Source organism: Rattus norvegicus, chromosome 5, assembly GCF_036323735.1.
Source record: "Rattus norvegicus strain BN/NHsdMcwi chromosome 5, GRCr8, whole genome shotgun sequence".
NCBI lineage: Eukaryota > Metazoa > Chordata > Mammalia > Rodentia > Muridae > Rattus > Rattus norvegicus.
This window is the reverse complement of record NC_086023.1, coordinates 106,377,058-106,398,221: the sequence shown is the minus strand read 5'-3', so window position 1 is coordinate 106,398,221 and position 21,164 is coordinate 106,377,058. Positions and strand designations below refer to the sequence as shown.

At 39.1% G+C, this 21,164-nt stretch overlaps 1 protein-coding gene across 4 annotated transcripts in view; it reads right to left on the bottom strand.

Moving 5' to 3' along the window:
• Dennd4c (DENN domain containing 4C) overlaps positions 1 to 21,164 on the bottom strand; it is a 104,543-nt gene that overhangs the window by 23,263 nt on the left and 60,116 nt on the right. For 3 of the 4 annotated variants that reach the window (XM_039111089.2, NM_001427785.1, XM_039111090.2), the window contains 6 exons: positions 17,425 to 17,544; positions 16,131 to 16,277; positions 10,631 to 11,778; positions 8,600 to 8,780; positions 878 to 987; positions 433 to 608 (listed from right to left, as the gene is read on the bottom strand). In XM_039111089.2, coding sequence (XP_038967017.1) covers positions 433 to 608; positions 878 to 987; positions 8,600 to 8,780; positions 10,631 to 11,778; positions 16,131 to 16,277; positions 17,425 to 17,544 — 1,882 coding nt within the window. Of the gene's footprint in view, positions 1 to 432; positions 609 to 877; positions 988 to 8,599; positions 8,781 to 10,630; positions 11,779 to 16,130; positions 16,278 to 17,418; positions 17,545 to 21,164 lie in introns of those variants that run through there. The other variant, XM_039111092.2, reaches the window with a different exon arrangement.

Sequence of the window (21,164 nt, the reverse complement as noted above, 5' to 3'; positions counted from 1 at the left end):
TTTGTTTGTTTTTAAAAACAGCATCTCTCACTGAACCTGGAACTCAGTGACTTAGCTAGGCTAGCTGGCCAGTAAGCTTCAGAGACTTAGCTGTCTTCACCTCCAGTGCTGGCATTTCAGATGGGTGCTCAGCTTTTCCCAGGAGCTCAGGATCCAAATTCAGGCTCTCTTGTTTGATCAAGAAGCACTATCGAAACCAAGCCACCTCCTCAGCCCAGGAGTGCTAAAGTGTCCCTAAAATATTAGTTCTGAATCAGCTATACAGAGTTTAATTTCAAGACACTGCTCCTGTTATTCATACATTAAGCAGAGCAGAAAGGTAGTCTAGAGAGAGGAGAGGACACCCTTACACAGTCCGCTGGGTGTGGACCTTTCCTGAACAGTCATGTCTTTAGGGCACTTACCTCCTGAGGGAGCTTGCACAATACTAACCTGGCAGAGCCTCTCAGGTCTTTAAACTCTACATTGAGAAGAGGCAAGAAGTTGCTTTTACAGAATGGGCAGGTTGTATTCAAATTTGAGTCATCTGCTGTCCACCCAGCCATGATTTCTTCATCGTAAACCAGAGCTCCACAAGCTCTACACTGCGAGCAACTTGACATCAAAACCTAAAGGAAGAATAGGAAGACAGAGTCTCTATGGTGGAAATGGATCTCAGTGGTCTATTCTACTGGGGAAAAATACAATTTTTAGTTATTTTATTGGTTTCAACTAGAGGTAAAAGCTCTTTTATATTACAGACAAACTAATGCTTCAAAGATATTAAACACTCCTCTGACTATCCTCATAGATCCCATTGAATCCTAGTAAGGGTTATTATGAGGTAAGAATGTTTACAGACACTTTACCACAGGTACAAGAACTATAGAATCTTTACCTCCATCGCACAATTTTGATAGATGCTAGACATACTGGTATTCTGAGAAGAACCATGGTCTGATTTTTCAAAGTCCTGCCCTTTGATATTTCTTGAAAATGGAACTTCACCTAAAGAAAAGAAAGAAGTGGAATACATAATGTAGGAGAATGTTCTCAATGCTTTGGAAATACATGCTGAAATATTAAGGTGGTAAGTACCATGAAATCAGGTATTAATAAATATTTACTATATAAATGTGGGTGCATATAGATATAAACTGATACAATTGATGAAAGTTAACTAAATGTAGGTAGAGGATATATAAATATTTATTAAATAATTTTCTCAACTTTTCCTACTACCAACTTAGATGATTACAGGTATATATCTGTACTACCAGTACTTATAAACAGGGAAAAGGAGAACTGGCTGGGGGGACAGGTCTGTGCTATACGATGAGACTTTGTCTTAAAGAATCAGAAAAAAAGCCTTCCAGTCTCCATCTGGACTCAGAGCTAAAGCTGTCGCACAGCCCTCCTTATCCAAATTCTGCCTGGAGAGAGCTGGTCTCCTACGAGCACTGTCACTCCTAAGATCACAGGCTCACAGGCCCACAGGAGGACAAGCTCCAGTCAGAGATAGAAAGGTCAACTAAGATCAGAGACAACCTGATGGTGAGAGGCAAGTACAAGAACCAAGACTACAACAGAAACCAAGACTACTTGACATCATCAGAGCCTGGTTCTCACACCACAGCAAATACTGGATATCCCAACACACCAGAAAAGCAAGATTTGCATTTAAATCACATCTCATGATGATGATTGAGGACTTTAAGGAATTAAATAATTCCCTTTAAGAAATACAGAAGAACATAGGTAAACAAACAGAAGCCCTTAAAGAAGAAACATAAAAATCCCTTCAAAAATTACAGGAAAACACAACCAAACAGGTGAAGGAATTTAACAAAACCATCCAGGATCTAAAAATGGAAATAGAAACAATAAAGAAATCACAAAGGGAGACAACCCTAGAGATAGAAACATTAGGAAAGAGATCAGGAGTGATACATGAAAGCATCACCAACAGAATACAAGAGATAGAAGACAGAATCTCAGGGGCAGAAGATACCATAGAAAAATATTGACACAACTGCCAAAGATAATGTAAACTGCAAAAAGCTCCTAACCCAAAACATCCAGGAAATCCAGGACACAATGAGAAAACAACCCTAAGCGTATTAGGTATAGAAGACAGTGAAGAATCCCAACTTAAAGGGCCAGTAAATATCTTCAACAAAATCATAGAAGAAAACTTCCCTAACCTAAAGAAAGAGATGCCTACAAACATATAAGCAGTCTACAGAACTCCAAATAGACTGGACCAGAAAAGAAACTCCTCCCATCGCATAATAATCAAAACACCAAACGCACGGAACAAAGAAAGAATATGAAAAACAGTAAAGGAAAAAGATCAAGTAACATATAAAGGCAGACCTATCAGAATTACACCAGAATTCCCAACAAGATCCTGGGCAGATGCCATACAGACCCTAAGAGAACACAAATGCCAGCCCAGGCTACGATATCCAGCAAAACTCTCAATTACCATAGATATAAAACACAAAGAATTCCGTGACAAAACCAAATTTACACAATATCTTTCCACAAATCCAGTCCTACAAAGGATAATAGAAGGAAAACTCCAACACAAGGAGGGAAACTACACCCTAGAAAAAGCAAGAAAGAAATCGTTGACCAAATCCAGAAGAGAGCCACACAAACATAATTCCACCTCTAACAACAAAAACAACGGAAAGCAACAATCACTATTAATTAATATCTCTTAATATCAATAGACTCCATTCCCCCAATAAAAAGACATAGACCGACAGACTGGATATGTAAACAGCATCCAGCATTCTGCTGCATACAGGAAACAAACCTCACTGACAAAGACAGATATTACCTCCAGTAAAACGCTGGAAAAAAATTTTCCACATAACTGGTCCCAAGAAACAAGATGGAGTAGCCATTCTAATATTGAATAAAATAAACTTTCAACCAAAAGTTATCAAAAAAGATAAAGAATGGACACTTCATACTCATCAAAGGAAAAATTTACCAAGATGAACTCTCAATTCTGAACATCTATGCTCCAAAGGCAAGGGCACCCACATTCATAAAAGAAACCTTACTAAAGCTCAAAGCACACATTTGCACCTCACACAACAATAGTTGAGAGATTTCAACACCCCACTCTCATCAATGGACAGATCATGGAAACAGAAACTAAACAGAGAGACAGTGAAACTAACAGAATTATGAACCAAATGGATTTAACAAGTATCTACAGAACATTTCATCTTAAAACAAAATATACCTTCTTCTCAGCACCTCATAGTACCTTCTCTAAAACTGACATATACTTGGTCACAAAACAGACCTCAACAGATGCTAGAAGACTGAAATAATACCAAGCATCCTATCAGATCACCATGGACTAAGGCTGGTCTTCAATAACAACAGAAACAACAAAAAGCCCACATACACATGGAAACTGAACAACGCTTTACTCAATGATATCTTGGTCAAGGAAGAAAGAAAGAAAGAAATTAAAGACTTTGACAATGTAGGCACAACATAACCCAAATGATGGGACACAATGAAAGCTGTGCTAAGAGGAAAATGCATAGCTCTGAGTGCCTCCAAAAAGAAACAGGAGAGAATATAATATGTCAGCAGCTTGACAGCATACCTAAAATGAAAAGAAGTAAATACACCCAGGAGGAGTAGAAGGCAGGAAATAATCAAACTCAGGGTTGAAATCAACTAAGTAGAAACAAAAAGAACTATACAGAATAAACAAAGCCAGGAGCTAGTTCTTTGAGAAAATCAACAAGATAGATAAACCCTTAGCCAGACTAACCAGAGGGCACAGAGAGTGTGTCCAAATTAACAAATTCAGAAATGAAAAAGGAGACAGAACAACTAAAACTGAGGAAGTTAAAAAAAATCATCAGATTCTACTCAACAAAACTGGAAAATCTGGATGAAATGGACAATTTTCTAGACAGATACCAGGTAGCAGAGTTAAATCAGGTTCAGATAAACCATCTAAAAACAGTCCCATGGGCTGGGGATTTAGCTCAGTGGTAGAGCGCTTACCTAGGGAGCGCAAGGCCCTGGGTTCGGTCCCCAGCTCCGAAAAAAAAAAGAACCAAAAAAAAAAAAAAAATAAATAAAAAATAAATAAAAACAGTCCCATGACTCCTAAAGAAATAGAAGCAGTCATTAAAAGTCTCCCAACCAAAAAAAGCCCAGGACCAGATGGGTTTAGTGCAGAATTCTATCAGACCTTCATAGAAGACCTCACACCAACACTCTCCAAACTATTCCACAAAATTGAAACAGATGGAGCTGTACCTAATTCCTTTTATGAAGCTATAATTATACTTATACTTAAACCACACAAAGACCCTACCTACGAAGAAAGAGAACTTCAGATCAATTTCCTTTATGACTATCAAGGCAAAAATACTCAATAAAATTCTTGAAAACCGAATCCAAGAACACATCAAAACAATTATCCATCATGACCAAGTAGGCTTCATCCTAGGGATGCAGGGATGGTTTAATATACGGAAAACCATCAACGTAATCCACTATGTAAACAAACTCAAAGATAAAAACCACATGATCATTTCATTAGATGCTGAGAAAGCATTTGACAAAATTCAACACTCCTTCATGAAAAAGTCCTGGAAAGAACAGGAATTCAAGGCCCATACCTAAACATAGTAAAAGCCATATACAGCAAACCAGTAGCTAACATCAAACTAAATGGAGAGAAACTTGAAGCAATTCCACTAAAATCAGGGACTATACAAGGCTACCCACTCTCTCCCTACTTATTCAACACAGTACTTAAAGTCCTAGCCAGAGCAATTAGACAACAAAAGGAGGTCAAAAGGATACAAATTAGAAAGGAAGAAGTCAAAATATCACTATTTGCAGATGATATGATAGTATACAAAAGTTCCACCAGAGAGCTACTAAGGCTGATAAACAACTTCAGCAAGGTGGCTGGATATAAAATAAACAAGTCAGTAGCCTTCCTCTACTGAAAGGATAAACAGGCTGAGAAACAACACACTTCACAATAGTCACAAATAATATAAAGTACCTTGGTGTGACTTTAACCAGGCAAGTGAAAGATTTGTATGACAAGAACTTCAAGTCTCTGAAGAAAGAAATTGAAAAAGATCTCAGAAGATGGAAAGATCTCCCGTGCTCCTGAATTGGTAGGATTAATATTGTAAAAATGGCCATCTTGCCAAAAGCAATCTACAGATTCAATGCAATCCCCATCAAAATTTCAACTCAATTCTTCATAGTGTTAGAAAAAGCAATTTGAAAATTCATTTGAAATAACAAAAAACCCAGGATAGCAAAAACTATACTCAAAAACAAAAGAACTTCTGGGGGAATCACCATCCCTGACCTCAAGCAGTATTATAGAGCCATAGTGAAAAAATACAGAGACAGGCAGGTTGGTATACAGGAACTGAGTAAGGAAGAAATAAGGGTTTTCCACCACACCAGGGATACAAGACCCTAGGCTAAGATGTCAGACCTGAACAGAACTACACTTGGTTCATGTATGTACTAACAAGACTTTTCTTCCAGGAGTTGAAGTATTGACCTAAATCCTTTTGCCTTCCTGCAGCAGAATAAAGAGGAACTAGCACAGAAGGCAGCCTTCTGGGAAGACATAAAAGACAGCATTTTCAACAAATGGTGCTGATTCAACTGGAGGTCAGCATGTAGAAGAATGCAGATCGATCCATACTTATCACCCTGTACAAAGCTCAAGTCCAAGTAGATCAAGGACCTCCACATAAAATCAGATACACTCAAACTAATAGAAGAAAAAGTGGGGAAGAGCCTGGAACAGAAATTTCTTGAACAGAACACCAATGGCTTATGTTCTAAGATCAAGAATCGACAAATGGGACCTCATAAAATTGCAAAGCTTCTGTAAGGTAAAGGACACTGTCCTTAAGTCAAAACAGCAGCCAACAGATTTGTAAAAGATCTACATCCAATAGATGGCTAATATCTAATAGATACAAAGAACTTAAGAAGGTAGACTCCAGAGAACCAAATAATCCTATTAAAAATGGAGTACAGAGCTAAACAAAGAATTCTCAACTAAGGAAATGTCTAATGGTCCAAAAGTACCTAAAGAAATGTTCAACATCCTTAGTCATCATGGAAATGCAAATCAAAACAACCCTGAGATTCCACCTCACACCAGTCAGAATGGCTAAGATCAAAAACTCAGTGACAGTTGATGCTGGTGAGGAAATGGACAAAGAGGAACTGTTGGTGGGATTGCAAGCTGCTACAACCACTCTGGCAGTTCCTCAGAAAATTGAACATAGTACTACCTGAGAACCCAGCTAAACCACTCCTGGGCACATATAGTCAAAAGATGCTCCAACATATAACAAGGACACAAGCTCCACTATGTTCATAGCAGCCTTATTTATAATAGCCAGAAGCTGGAAAGAACCCAGATGCCCTTCAACAGAGGAATGGATACAGAAATGTGGTACATCTGCACAATGGAGTACATATACTACTTAGCTATCAAAAACAATGACTTCAGGTTAGAGAGATGACTCAGTGGTTAAGACTCTTCCAGAGGTCCTGAGTTTAAATCCCAGCAACCACATGGTAGCTCACAACCATCTGTAATCAGATCTAATGCCCTCTTCTGGTGTGTCTGAAGATAGCTACAGTGTACTTATACATAATAAACAAATTTTTTTTTAAAAAAAGATAAAAACAACAACAACAAACAATGACTTCATAAAATTCTTAGGTAAATGGATGGAACTAGAAAATATCATTCTGAGTGAGGTAACCCAGTCACAAAAGGACGCAGATGGTATATACTCACTGATAAGTGGATTAGGCAAAAAGCTCAGAATATCTATGATACAACTCACAGACGATATGAAGCCCAAGAAGAAGGAAGACCAAAGTACAGATGCTTCAGTCCCTCTTAGAAGGGGGAACAAAATACTCACAGGAGGTAGGAGGTAGGAGGGACTTGGAAGGAAGAAAGGAGGAGAAGGGGAAAAAGCGGGGCAAGATTTGGTATGAGCGGAGAGGGGATGATATTCAGAGGGCCAGGAATTTGAACAGAGGTATGTAGTAATAGGGAATAGCGATGGGGAACTGCGGGTATTACTAGGGATTAGTGATGGGAACTGCGGGTAGTGATAGGGAATAGTGATGAGAACTGCGGGTAGTGATAGGGAATGGTGATGGGGAATTGCGGGTAGTAATAGGGAATAGCGGTGGGAACCGGGGCAGCCACCAGCAAGTCCCAGATGGCAGGAAAGCAAGAGGCTCCCAGGACCCAGTGGGGATGAGATTAACTGAAACGCCCACCCAACAAAGGGGAGGGAGAACCTGTAGAGACCATACCCAGAGGTTAGGCAAGGATGGGACCACCCACCCTTCTCAAAATTTTAACCCAGGATTGCTCCTGTCTAAAGGGAATACAGGGACAAAGAGTGGAGCAGAGACTGAAGGAAAGGCCATCCAGAGACTGCCCCACCTGGGGATCCATCCCATATACAGACACCAAACCCAGTCACTACTGCTGATGCCAAGAAGTGCTTGCTAAGAGGAGCCTGAAATGGATGCCTCTTGAGAGGCTCTGCCAGAGCCCTACTGATACAGATGCAGACACTTGAAGTCAACCATCAGACTGAGCATGGGGACTACAATGGAGGAGTTAGGGAAAGGACTGAAGGGGCTGAAAGGGTTTGCAACCCCAGAGGAAGAACAACAATATTAACCAACCAGACACCTCAGAACTCCCAGGGACTAAACCACCGACCAAAGAGTACACATGGAGGGACCCATGGCTCCAGCTGCATATGTAGCAGAGGATGGCACTGTCTGGCATCAGTAGAAGTCCTTGGTCTTGTGAAGGCTCCATACTCCAGTGTGGGGGAATGCCAGGGCGGGGAGGAGAGGGAGCATCCTCATAGAATCAGGGGAGAGGGAATGTGAGAGAGGAGAACCAGGGAAGGGGATAACATTTGAAATATAAATACATAAAATATCCAAAAAAAAGGAAAAAATTATCTTTCATAATTTCACAATGGCATTGCTCTTTTCCTTCCCCTTCGCACAATTATTTAGAACTTGTTTTTATCTTGTGGTCTTCCTTCTGCATTTGTAGGCCTTCCATCAATTATAGATTGAAATAATTATAAAAAAAAAGAATCAGAAGAAATATAGATAAAAGGCTTAATAATAGAGGTGATACTTCTCTGTCTTGAAATTGTAATTGTATTCTCAGAGATCCTTAAAATCTATTTCAATCACTGATTTACCCAGAGAACAAGTTAAAAAAAATACATACTCCCAAGGCCGCATTCCACAAATTCAGTTTCGGAGGAGGAAGGGAAGAAGGAGTGGGGAAATAGAAGGGAGGGGATTCCTAAGTGGTTCAGTTGACAGCACATGGTAATAATACTTGGATATCATAAAGTCAGAGTAAAACATATACATGGGGTATAGTGGAAACTGAATGAGAGTGTAGCTAAGTGGTAGCACTGCTGCCCATATGTATAGGCCCCAGTCCAATCTCCAGCACCACAGATACATAAACAACACGCAAAACCAGAAGGCGAGAGAACAAACGTTCCCATACCTGTTGGACACTGCGATTTCCCAACATCTCCACTGCTGCTACTACTGCCGAGGCTGGTGCTGCTCTGGGTAAGTTCACTGGGAACCAACCCTGAGATACTTGTAGTAGGCGACAGACTCTCCCCCAGTATATGATGATCTTCTAGGCCAGCTGGGAAACTATAATCTTTATTAGGTTCTTCCTATAATTAAAAAGAATAAAACCTTGCATCATAAGTAATATCTTCTGCAATGGAAATGGATTCACTTTACTCCTTTCAGATTGATTGAAATTTTGTATCTTAAAGCAAATAACCCCTATGTCTTTTCAAAACTGTCAAGTTATCTCACTGACTTATGAAATTTCCAGTCTTAAGACATTCAAGAAGTGACATACCTGGATGGGTGCTCAAAAACTGTCCCCTCACAAGGTCACCTACTATCTGCCCTAGGTGAACTAATCATTCACTTACATATTACATAATTAGTAAATCCCCTATTGCTTAATTAAGCACCCCAAATACATTGATTCTTTACGAGACTGTATACAGTTATAGAGTCCAAGTTCAAATGGCCATGAAAAAAAATCCTTTCTAAAAGTCAGAAAACATTTCAGAAATAAAATGATTCATTCTGTTCTTTATCATAATGCTAAGTAAGCTACCTCCTCACCCCTACTCCTATCCACTACAACTCAAGGAGGGGAAAAATCAAGGGCCTTCTATATAAAGCTGGCACTCTACCAAGTAAGCCAAATCTCAAGCCTTGGATGAACACTTTTGAAGTTATTCTGTGTATGGACTGATCTTATAAAGCTCTTTAAGTACAAAGGCTAAGAAAGAATGCAGAAGGTTTAAAGCTAACCTAGCATGTGCAAAGGCCCTAGTACTGTACAGGCAAATGTCAGTTTGTTGTTGTAATCCTGCACTTTTTATTCAATGAGTACCTTTCCTAGAAGCTTTTCCTCAATAAGTCTTATTTATCCAGCTTATTTTCCAGCTTCTTTACTGTCTTTGCCATTTTTGTTTTGGCTGACTTTACACCAGAGGGCTTTAGCAATCTGGAGTCATATTATCTTAAAATACTCATGTACCAAACAATTCTGTGAACATGAAGGAGAAATTACAACTTTTTTTCTATAATTAGTTTTCCTATTTGTATTTTCACAAAAAGAAAATAATGATTTAGTCTATTCACAACATTTTCAGCTGCAAGGAGACTTGGTATATAGTAAGGAGGTAACAAAGGCAAAAAGCTATGAAAAATGGAAGTGCCCATGGAAAGTGGGGTGGCAGACACGAGCAAAACCAATGCTGAAGAGGCTGAGGAGGGAAGAGAATAAGACTAAAGCCTGCCTGGTCTGCACAGTTACCTTCCCATCTCTAAAAACCCCAGAAGAGAAAGTAAAATGTTATGTATATATAACAATGATGATGTTATAATTTCAAACACTATCAGTACTTTCAAGTTTTAATTTAGACTTATTATGGAATTATAAAGTGATTCTAATGTTTTTACTTGTTCATTTTTATTTACATTTATTTTTTTATTTTATGTTCATGGGATATATTTCTGCACTACCTGTGTACACCACATGAGGAGGTCAGATCATATAAGATCCTCTGGAACTGGAGTTACATATGGTTGTGAGCTGCCATGTAGTACCAGGAATTGAACCCAGGTCCTCTGGAAGAACAGCTAGTGCTCTTAACCACAGGGCCATCTCTCCAGCCTCCTATTTTTCCTTTTTAAGACTCATGTAATCCATACTGGTCTCAAACACATAGTGAAGGATGACCTTGAGCCTCTGATCTTCATGCCTTTACTTCCCAAGTGCTGGGATTATAGTTGAGTGCCACCATACCTGGCAATTCTGACACTGTATTTTTACATCATTTAAGTCACTTTATAAAACAGAACATGAATAAAGTTTTTAAAATATAAAACTACCCTTAGCAGAAACCCCTATATTATGCAAACACAAACATGCGCATATACAGTAAAGCACTACAAGCATCCTACACAGACGGCCTACACAGTACAGTATTCTTACCTCATCATCTGAGTAGCTGTAGGCAGACGCTACAGCCACCCACATCTTACTGGCTACTGTTGCTGCTTGTTTCATACTAGATTTTAGGACATCTATCTTGGGCCCTGAGAGTATATTGTCCAACTTTAGCCCTGATAGAGAATTTACTACAGAACCCAGAGAGCTGTTTGGTGAAGAACGGACTAATGCAGATAAGGAAGTGGACCGGTCTTTGTAAGTGCGGTAAGGAGTCTGTGGCTTGAAACGCCCAGTCAGCGTTTTAGACCTGGACACTGCAGGGGGGCTCTTCTCAATCTCAGTACTGTCTTGTGCTGAAGGTAGACTCGATCTCCTTTCTAAAGGGTGAGTAAACAAAGCAGGAGAGCCAGGTTCTTGGTTCCCCTCTCCATGCAATTCCATACTAGAAGATTTACTACCTAGCGGACTCTTTAGGTTCATGTAACTTTCAATTTCATCAGCCAGATTACGTGAAATTACTGGAGAAAATAACTTATCTTCGGAATCAGAAGTTTTTTCTACACATTCAGTGGCTAAAAGAGACAAAGGATCTAGTCCAGTTTCAACATCTTCCCTCTCAATGGCTTTCCCAGTAGTATAGGAACTGCTCCTCTTATTCACTGTATCTTGGGATCCTGCTTTTGTGTCTCTGGACTGGTTACTGTTACTGTTACTTTGTACATTGTTAAATGACATCTCTACTGCAGTCTCTGCCACAGTATCACCAACCACAGGTTCCAGGAGCTCCTGGCTTTCCTCCAGCATCTCTAGCACAGGAGATGATCTATGCTCAGAATCCCAGATGCCTTCGGACACACGAGTCCTATTGTCAGCTAGATGACAGTTAACGTTCTCGAAGCTATGAGTTCTTGCGACGTGAAGCGGAGAAGTCTTAGGACATGTCAGTGCTGCTGTGAGGATCTTGGCATCAGCTCCCATCATGATGGCCATTTCACTGGAATTGAGATCCAAACTGCTCTTCTTAAGCAGCATCCCCGCTCGACTTTCAGAACTAAAGCTACAGCTCCTCTCTGGAAAATGCTTCTGTCTTTTTTCTCCTCTATCACCACTCTTCTTGAAATTAGTAGCCTCACCGAAGACTGCATCCTCGACTGGAGCTTGAGTAGAAAATAGCGCATTTGAAGAACTACCTAAAGGGGGCAGCAATATATCAAAGTGAAACATAACTACTTTCCAAAGTAGCAAAGTGATTATTGTTCTCATTATACTGAGAGCAAGACTACAGAGAATCTGGAGGGTATAAAAGCAGCATCTCCCAAGGGGTCTAGCAATTAAAATGCCTGGTTTTCATCTAGAAGCTACATAAAGTGTTGCAGAACAAGTACAGCCCAAACCTATCCAAGCCTGCCTCTTACAGGTAATATCTACCCTCCTCCTCTGTGCACAGCATGCCTATGAAAACACACCATGCAGTCCATGCTGGATATGCCTGCACTGCTTACCTTTGTCAACATACAACTATTCTTCTTATATTTTAATAGTCAATTTAGGAAAAATACTCTGAGTTAAATACCAAACTCAAAAAGAAAAATTCTCTTCTAGTTTAACTTTCATCTATTCAATTCTGCAAACACTCGCCAGGAGTCTGGGGATATAGCTAAGTGGTAAAGCACTTACTCAGCTTAAAAAGAGAAAAAGATTTGGATTTAATAACTCTGCACACATAGAGGGGGTGGAGAAGAGACCTACTCTATATAAAACAAGTTGGTAATTATGGAGATATTACACATTTGTTACAGCCAAAGCATTACTATATTAAAGTAAGAGGATTGCTTCAAATTAAAAAAGAAAATAGAAAAATCCTTGATGGTTGATGAAATCTTAAGTGAATTTTATATTTGACATTTGAACAAATATGTGAATGCTAGTTATTAACTATATAAGGTACTACAAAAACAATGGCAACTAAACCAGGCTGAACCATTAGATCAGGTAAACAAAAGCATGCAAAAAGTCTGAAGAAGCAACAACTGCTTTAGGGAAACAAGTGGTCTTTTTGTTTGCTTGTTTTTGTTTCTTGAGACAGGGTTTCACTGTGTGGCCCTGGCTGTCTTAGAACCAACTCTATAGACCAGGCTGGTCTAGAAATCAGAGATCCATCTGCCTCTGCTTCCTGAGTACTAGAGTTAAACTCATGAACCACCACAGCCCTGCTACTCTGTCTTTTTTTTTTTTTTTTTTTTTTTGGTTAATTAAAAACTTTGTTAGGTTCATTTTGTGAGTATGAATTAATGTTCTGCCTATGTCTATTTAAGTACAAAACATGTATGTAGTACCCATGGAGGCCAGAAGAGGGTGTCAGATCTCCTGGAACTGAAGTTCTGGATGGTTGGGGAATTACAACCATAAGGGAAGCACATGAGTGCTAGAAATTGAAACCAGCTTCTCTCTGCAAGAACAGCAAATGCTCTTAGCCACTGAGCCACTTCTCCAGAATGCAAGTTTTTTTAAATTCTTTGTTACCATACAATTTTTCATTTCCTCTATTTAAGTGAACTGTATGTATATGCATATGTGCATATATATATACACATATACGTTTATATGTACACATATAAGTTTATAAACATATATGAACAAACTTATTTTATGTATATGGATGTTTTATATGCATGATATGTATGCCTGTACAGCGTGTATGCCTGGTACCTCAGTATATCCAAAGAGGATGCCCTGCAACTGAAGTCGGTGCTCTAAATGGCAGACCATCTCTCCAGCTCCATGTTATTATAATTTAGCATTTAAGTCCAACATGGTTGCATGTCTGTAATTTTAGGTTTAAATTTTAGCCACCAGCACACAGGTGGCTGAGACAGGAGGATCAGGAGTTCCAGTCTATCTTCTGTAACACACAGCAAGTTCAAGGCCCTGTCTCTAACAACCAGAGGGCTGTTGAGATGATTTAGCAGGCAGAAGCACTTGCCACACAAGCCTGCCAATCTGAGTGTGATCTTCAAACCCTGTACAGAGGTGAAGGAGAGAATCAACCCCACAAAGTTGTCCTCTAACCTCCACATATGCACTATGGCACATTCAACCCACTCAACAATAATGAAATAAAGTTTAAAAATTTAACACTGGGGAAGCAAAACAGGAGGATCTTGAGTTTAAGGTTAGTCTGTGCTACATAAGGAATCCTAAGCTAGCTGCACAGTGCAACTATCTCAAAAAAAACAAACAGACAAACAAAAAACAAAAACAAAAACCCCCAAAACATAAAACCTGGAAAAATAAAGACTTAAGTCTAAAATCTGAATACAGGAGATAATTAGGGCATAACAGTAACATTCTTATGAATGGATTATGATACTTATGGAAAAGAATCCAGAGACCTGTCTTTGATCTCTCATCCGACCTGTCTCCCAAGTTCTAGGATTACAAACACGTTCTACCACACCCAGGCCTTTACAACCCAAGAACACAAAGAGAAGTAGGTAATCTGCAATCTAAGAAGACCCTCAGTCAAACTCATCATGTGGCAACTCCAGTCTTAGACATTTCTGCCGTCATATGTAAGCTGCAATCTGCAGTGTATTCTCTCAACTAAAATATCACCCACTCACATCTGAATTTGTTGTTTTTCCAACTTACTACTTTATTTATTGGAGTGGGTGCATGGGAGCTCATATGTGTATTTAAATGTGCCAGCCACAGTACACACGTGGCATCAGAAGACAGCCTGTAGGAGTTGGATCTCTCCTTCCACAACATGGATCCAGAAAGTTGAACTGGGGTTGTAGCACCTTTACCTGCATTTTCCTGAGGGGTGTGGGAGGGTAGGGTCTCATTGTGTAGTCCTGCCTGGCCTTGAACTCACAGAGATCCACCTGCCTCTGTCTTTAGGTGCTGGCTTTAAAAGTGTCCACTACCATAACTGGTTGGTGTTCCTATTTTGGAGGTGAATGGGGTGATATTTCAAGACAGGGTCTATCCTGGAACACATTATTTAGACCAGGCTGGCCCTAACATCAGAGATCTGCCTGCCAAGTGCTAAGATTAAAAGAGGTGTGGCACTATGTTAGCTTTAGTTTAGTTTTTTGTTTCTGTTTTATTTGCTTATTTGTTTTTAAGAGTATAATGATCTAGAAGCTTTGAAGGAAAAAGTTGCCTTTTATATAATATACTTTTAATCTTTCAAACTGGTCTAATTAACTATTGACTGTGTTTCACATATTTGTAAACTGTTTCTTTTAAAAATAATTTATACTTAATTTGTTCTTTGAAAAATTCAAAAAGGATTATTTTTTTTCTTTTCTTTTTTTTTTTTTTTTTTTTTTTTGGAGCTGGGGACCAAACCCAGGGCCTTGCGCTTGCTAGGCAAGCGCTCTACCACTGAGCTAAATCCCCAACCCCAAGGATTATTTTTTCATTTTAACTTTTTAATCATTTATTTTTGCTGTGTGTGGTCAGGGGCACACTCATCAAAGAGTAACTTGTGGGAGTCAGTTCTCCCCTTCCACCATGTGTGTCTCAGGGATTGAACTCAGGTTGTCCAGCTTGACAGTTAGGCTTTACCCATTGAGAGACTTTTAGAAAAGGCTTTTGGGGGAGTTCAAGTAACCTACTCTATAGTTAACTACAACACTCTATAGTTATGCCTGCTTTGACACCTTTCTCAGGTCTCTGTGGTTATTTAGGCTCTTACTGTTGTTCCGGCTTGTTTGAACAGCTTATTTCCAACTTAAAATAAAACTGACTGACACAATACCAAGGCCCTCTCACTGCCTCTCCCTTTCTTCATGGAATAAATCTTCTAAGATAGTGGTACATTCTCCCAAGTCAGGAGCAGTAGTGATCACGTCTGTGATCATGGGGCAGGGGTGAAAACTAAAGGATCACCGCAAGGTCAGAATCAGCCTGGGCTCTACACCAACTCTGCCTTGGCCTCAATCCCGTCCGTCCGTCCGTCCGTCCATTCATTCGAGACAAGATCCCTCTGTATAGTCCTGGCTGTACTATGTAGACCAGACTGGCCTCAAATTCAGAGATCCACCTGTCTCTGCCTCCTCAGTGCTGGGGTCTTATCAAATCACTGCTTCTGTTCTTGACAAGCACAACAGAGACCCTCCAGTACTCCCATTATCTATCATGAAAAGGAACGACCAAATAGATGAGGTACTAAGGCAAAAAAGCACACCAAGTTAGTAAACACCTCATACCTGTACTTCAGAAAGTTTTATCAGGTGACTACCAACATACCAACACTCAACTCCCTTACATAAAATGGTACTGTATTTTCATATAACTTACATATTTTCTCACATCTGCTTTAAATTACTCCATAGTACTTTTTTTGTATGTGCCGCTGTGTAAAGCTCTCAAGCTATCCCTTTAAGTTACAAACTTTAACTTTACTTTAGCTCACTTATGGAATTCAGACTCAATCATGGCTTCCTAGTACATCCACTGTAATAAGTCAAGAGAAATAATATCATTAAAGACACTCTAACTGAGCATGGTGGAAACAATGCTTTCTACTCACCAGTACTACTTGTCCTATTGTTGGTATCAAATAACCCGGATGGGACTTTCACAATACTGCTGCCCCATGCAGGAGGCTCAGTAGGACTCTGAGGTTCTGGAGTAGGTTGCGAGTGTTTTGGGACAATGGTAGATAGGTCAGACTCCTCTGAAAGAAAGTATTTGGATGTTATTGTTCTGACTTTAACAATAATGATCAAAAAACAGAGATTTTTAGGTATGGATCTAATCTTTCATCAGGTAGGGATGTGTATGATTACTCATTGACTTATTGTATGCCGTAAATACCAAGAATACTGACTAAATTTTTTTAAAAGATTTATTCATTATGTATACAGAGTTCTGCCTGCATGTATGCCTACAGGCCAGAAGAGGACAAGAGATCTCATTATAGGTGGTTGTGAGCCACCATGTGGTTGCTGGGACTTACTCAGGACCTCTGGAAGAGCAGCCAGTGCTCTTAACCACTGAGCCATCTCTCCAGCCCTGACTAACTGTTTTATTCTAGCATTTAATAATCTGGACCTGAGCATTTCTTAGTGAGTCAATTAACCCTTGGCCTTGACTTCTATTTCTTTAATTGTCAAGTAGCTTATTAATAACTCTAGAGCATAAGGTAAGTATTATAATAAAGGAAAATATACATTTGAGTAAGAGAACAGGAAAAATCTATTGCCATAAACCAAAATACTCCTCACAGATTCATAAAAGGATTATAACAGATGTTCTCTACCTCAAAGAGTCCTGAAAAAACTTGGAAAACCAATTATATTTATTTTTAAACTACCATGCAAACTATATACTTGGAGACACCCAAAAATGTTCTAATAAAAACCCCTTTAAAAAAAAAAAAATCAAAGGAACCTCAGGGCCTGGATATGTAAACTGTTTATCTTCTACGACCCTGGGAATAATCCTCAGGTTCAGAGTTGGGAGGGGAGAAGAACAATAAATATCAATTTAACAGATCAAGTGTGGTCTTATTGGTGGGCTTGGTGACTGGCATGCCTGTTGTCCCAAGACTCTAAAGACAGAAGTAGGAGAAATGGAGTTCAAGATCAAAGTAGGACAAAGTTTAGTCCTAGTTTTGTCAAAAAGTTATCAATGTAACTTTGCCAATGGATAAAGGATGATCTATAAACTTTCTAAAGTCGCTACAATTTCAACCATAAAGACTATCAGAGTCAATCTATGAATCAGGCCTTAAATTCCTGAGAATTATTGCTGTAATCATTACATAAAGTAAAACGATCGGAACATTCTTGTACACAAAGCCCACAAACACCAGCACTCACCTTCAATGTGCAGTTCTGTGGCTGTCAGTTCCTGTGGCATGTGCTCTTCCGATGCGTGGATGTCTGCATCCTCCTTTACGAGCTCATCCTTCGAGCCATAGCCCTGGTCAGACTGACCGCCTGTTTAAAGGATGCATGCTCGTAAATACTTTCATGTGCTTAAGTACAGTCACAAACAGAAAACACCAAGATCTATACAATCAAAACTATACAATAAAAAAGAAAAAAAATTAACTCTCACAAGACGGATTTAAAAAACAATACTAGGCAAAAATGAGAGCAGAACAGACTGAAGCTGTTCTACATTAATCTCCTCACCTAAAATGAAAGGTGATTTGGGCAAAGCATTTTTGAATCTCTTACGAAGAGGGTCTACAGCATATTGCCATCCTTATTTTTTTATTTTTGGTAAGAACAAAAAGGGACTGAAATGCCTACCTGCTACTTTTATAAAAGAAATGTAGGAAGAACAATAAGATTTTTATTGTAAGAAAATAATAAAAATAGTTTACCTACAAAGGATGGAGAAGAAGAGATTTGAAAAAAGGAGGAGGGGGTTGGGGATTTAGCTCAGTGGTAGAGCGCTTGCCTAGGAAGCGCAAGGCCCTCGGTTCGGTCCCCAGCTCCGAAAAAAAGAACCAAAAAAAAAAAAAAAAAAAAAAAACCTAGAAAAAAGGAGGAAACTTCCTCAAGTATGGTTTACTGTGCTGTTTTATTTTTAATACATTTCTACATACTCAAAAAATTAAACCAACAAAATTAGTGTTCACTAAAACTGATGCAAGTAGAAATAGGTACAGCCAACTAATACTATACACAAAACAACATAAGCTTATAAGGGTAAACAAAGGGTAAAGGGTAATCTATGTAACTTTTAAATTGGACGTTTTAAAACTACATTTCTTTTACATACATAGGTGGAGATCAGAAGACGAGACTGGGAAATTGGTTGTTTTCTACCACATAGTCCCAAAGATTGGACTCAGGCCCTAAGATTTAGCAGCAAGTGTCTTCTCACCCAGTGAGCTATCACGCCATGCAGTGAGCTATCATGCCATCCTCTGAATGAACTTTGTTTCTTTTGAGACACTGTCTTATGTAGTTCAGGTTAGCCTTAAATTCAATACGGAGCTAGCCTTGCTTCAACTCCTGATCCTCCTGCCCCCACCTCCCAAATACTGGGTCTATGTGTATGCCACCATACCCAACTCTAAGTTTAAGCTTAATAGCTTTACTTAGAGTCCATCCACACGCTACTCATGGAAGTGAATGTCAAATCTATAAAAGGTAAGGTTTGTTTCCTATGGATAGATGTGGTGGGGTGGAGTGAATTTGAAAAATATTAGACATTTTAAAATTTATTCTTTGTCAAATTCATACTTGCAAACAATGTATCTTTATCATATCCAGCCCCCACCCACCAGCCCTGCTTTATGCACACTGAGTAAACAATTACATGTAATGGTATTAGGAGACAAGGGTTTCACTATGGGAGAACAGGAGATTTTATGTGCATGATACTGGGAACTAAGTGAGAACATGTGTGTGTGTGTTAGGCAAGCATTCTACCATGCCCCCAATTAGAAAAAAAAAAAAAAAAAGACTGAAGAAAGGTAAAAAAAGGATCCTGTGGAGTTGATTTGGAACTAGAGGTATTTCTACAACACTACATATAATTAGTTTCTCATCCTCTTTGTTAAAACTCTAAAAGCAGGGCCACAACACTTGCTGTAGCAGTGGGCACACCAAGACCCAAACTTGGACTTTGAAAACCTAATCTCCATTAAATGAACCCTGGGGTTGATGGGGGTTATTCCTAAGCTCAGGGAGAAAATACACAAAAGTAGGGACAGTGGGGTTTTGCTCCAGAAAAGAACCATAATCATACATCTAAAAAACATTAATAGCTAAGTTTAAAGTATTATCCACTGGGCCAACACTGAGGTAATCTGAGAATGGGTAAAGATTAATACATTATAATCTACTGACTAATACAGCAGCCAATAAATCCACGCTTCATCAGAGAAAAGGAAAGAGCTTCCTGGCTATATTACAATGCCACTGTCTAAACACAGCAGTAAGGAAAGATCCCTTCAGGCAAGCTTCATCAATGAATGCTCATGTTTAAACATGTGATGAAAAACAGGATGTCACTACACAGTCTCATAGCTTCCCCAGACCCTCTAAAGACAGCTTATGATCTAGAAAAGGCAAGAGATTTACATTCAGAGAAACCAGACCACGCTGATATCAAGTGCTAAAATTAACACTACTTACAAAGTGCAGATAGGTATATAACAATCTGAGGAGGAGAAATCACATATGCAGTACACAGAACCTAAGCTAACTGCAAAGAAACATACAAACACGTTAAAAGAACATCCTATTAAACAAGTTGAATCTTCCAACAAGGCTAAAGTCATCATGAAGAAATGCTGATGAGCCTGCTGTAGGGTGCACACCTTTAATCCCAACACTCGAGAAGCAGAGACAGAGATCCTGAGTTCCAAGCAAGCCAGAGCTACACAGTGCTCTCAATAAGTAAAAAAATGAACAAATTCTATGTATCAGGTTAAAGGTGACTAAGGAGGAGTTTAATCACCACTATTTAGAATCACTAACTTTCAGAGCTGACAAAATGGCTCAGCAGATAATGACTTATGCTCCCAAATTTGACAACCCTGGGATTCATTTGGCCAAAGGACAGAACTCACGCAAGTTGTCTTTCGACTTCCACACTAGTGTCGTGGAAAACTGCTCATCCTCATACCCCCATCCCTAACCCCACTCCCGCATCCTGCCCAGACCAAATAAAGTTTTCTGGTTTTGTTCTTGGTTAGCTTCCTCAGAAAGTCAGCTGTTAAAATATGGTCCCATAAGAAAAAGATAAGGTTCAGGGGTCTCTGAGAAGTATCTCTGTATTGGGCACCAAGTAGAAAGATTTCACAAGATAAAGAAAATGATCATAATCAGCACAGGCCAAAGAGACCCACTAGAAGCTCTAAGGACACAATCTTGCTGGAATTTAGTGTCTAATGAGAAATTCAGCTGAGCCGCTGAGAGACAGCTTGGCAGGAAAGAGTACTAGCTGTTCTTCCAGAAGACGGAGGATTAGTTCCCAGTACCCACACAGCCTCCCAGAACCAACCAGTCTCGGAGGATTTGATGCCATCTGTAGGCCTATGAGGGCACCAGGCATACATGTGATATTCAGACAAACATGCAGAAAACACCTGTATTCATAAAATATAGTTAAAACAATGAAGCTAAAAACCCATAAAAATCTGCAAGGTGCCATCCTAACTACTTAAATTGTTATACCAATTATTAGAATAGTAAACTATTAAATTACATTTATAAGACAAGTTTTAAAAATTTGAGGATGTATCTCTTGTTATCATACCATTCATAAACTAAGTTTATATCAAAATTACATACTTAACTTTTTAAAATAAAGCTAATAAAGCTAATTTAAAATAAAACATTTTTAAAATAAAGTTTTAGATGACTTCATATATTCATATGAAAATATTATAAGAAACATTATTTTGTCCAAATAATATACAATAAAAACCAAAACATTAATTTGATATAAAAAAAAGTAGCAGGGCTAGATAGATGGCTCAGTGGTTAACAGCACTGACTGCTCTTCCAGAGGTCCTAAGTTCAAATCCCAGCAACAACATGGTGGCTCACAACTATCTGTAATCAGCTCTGATGCCCTCTTCTGGTGTGTCTGA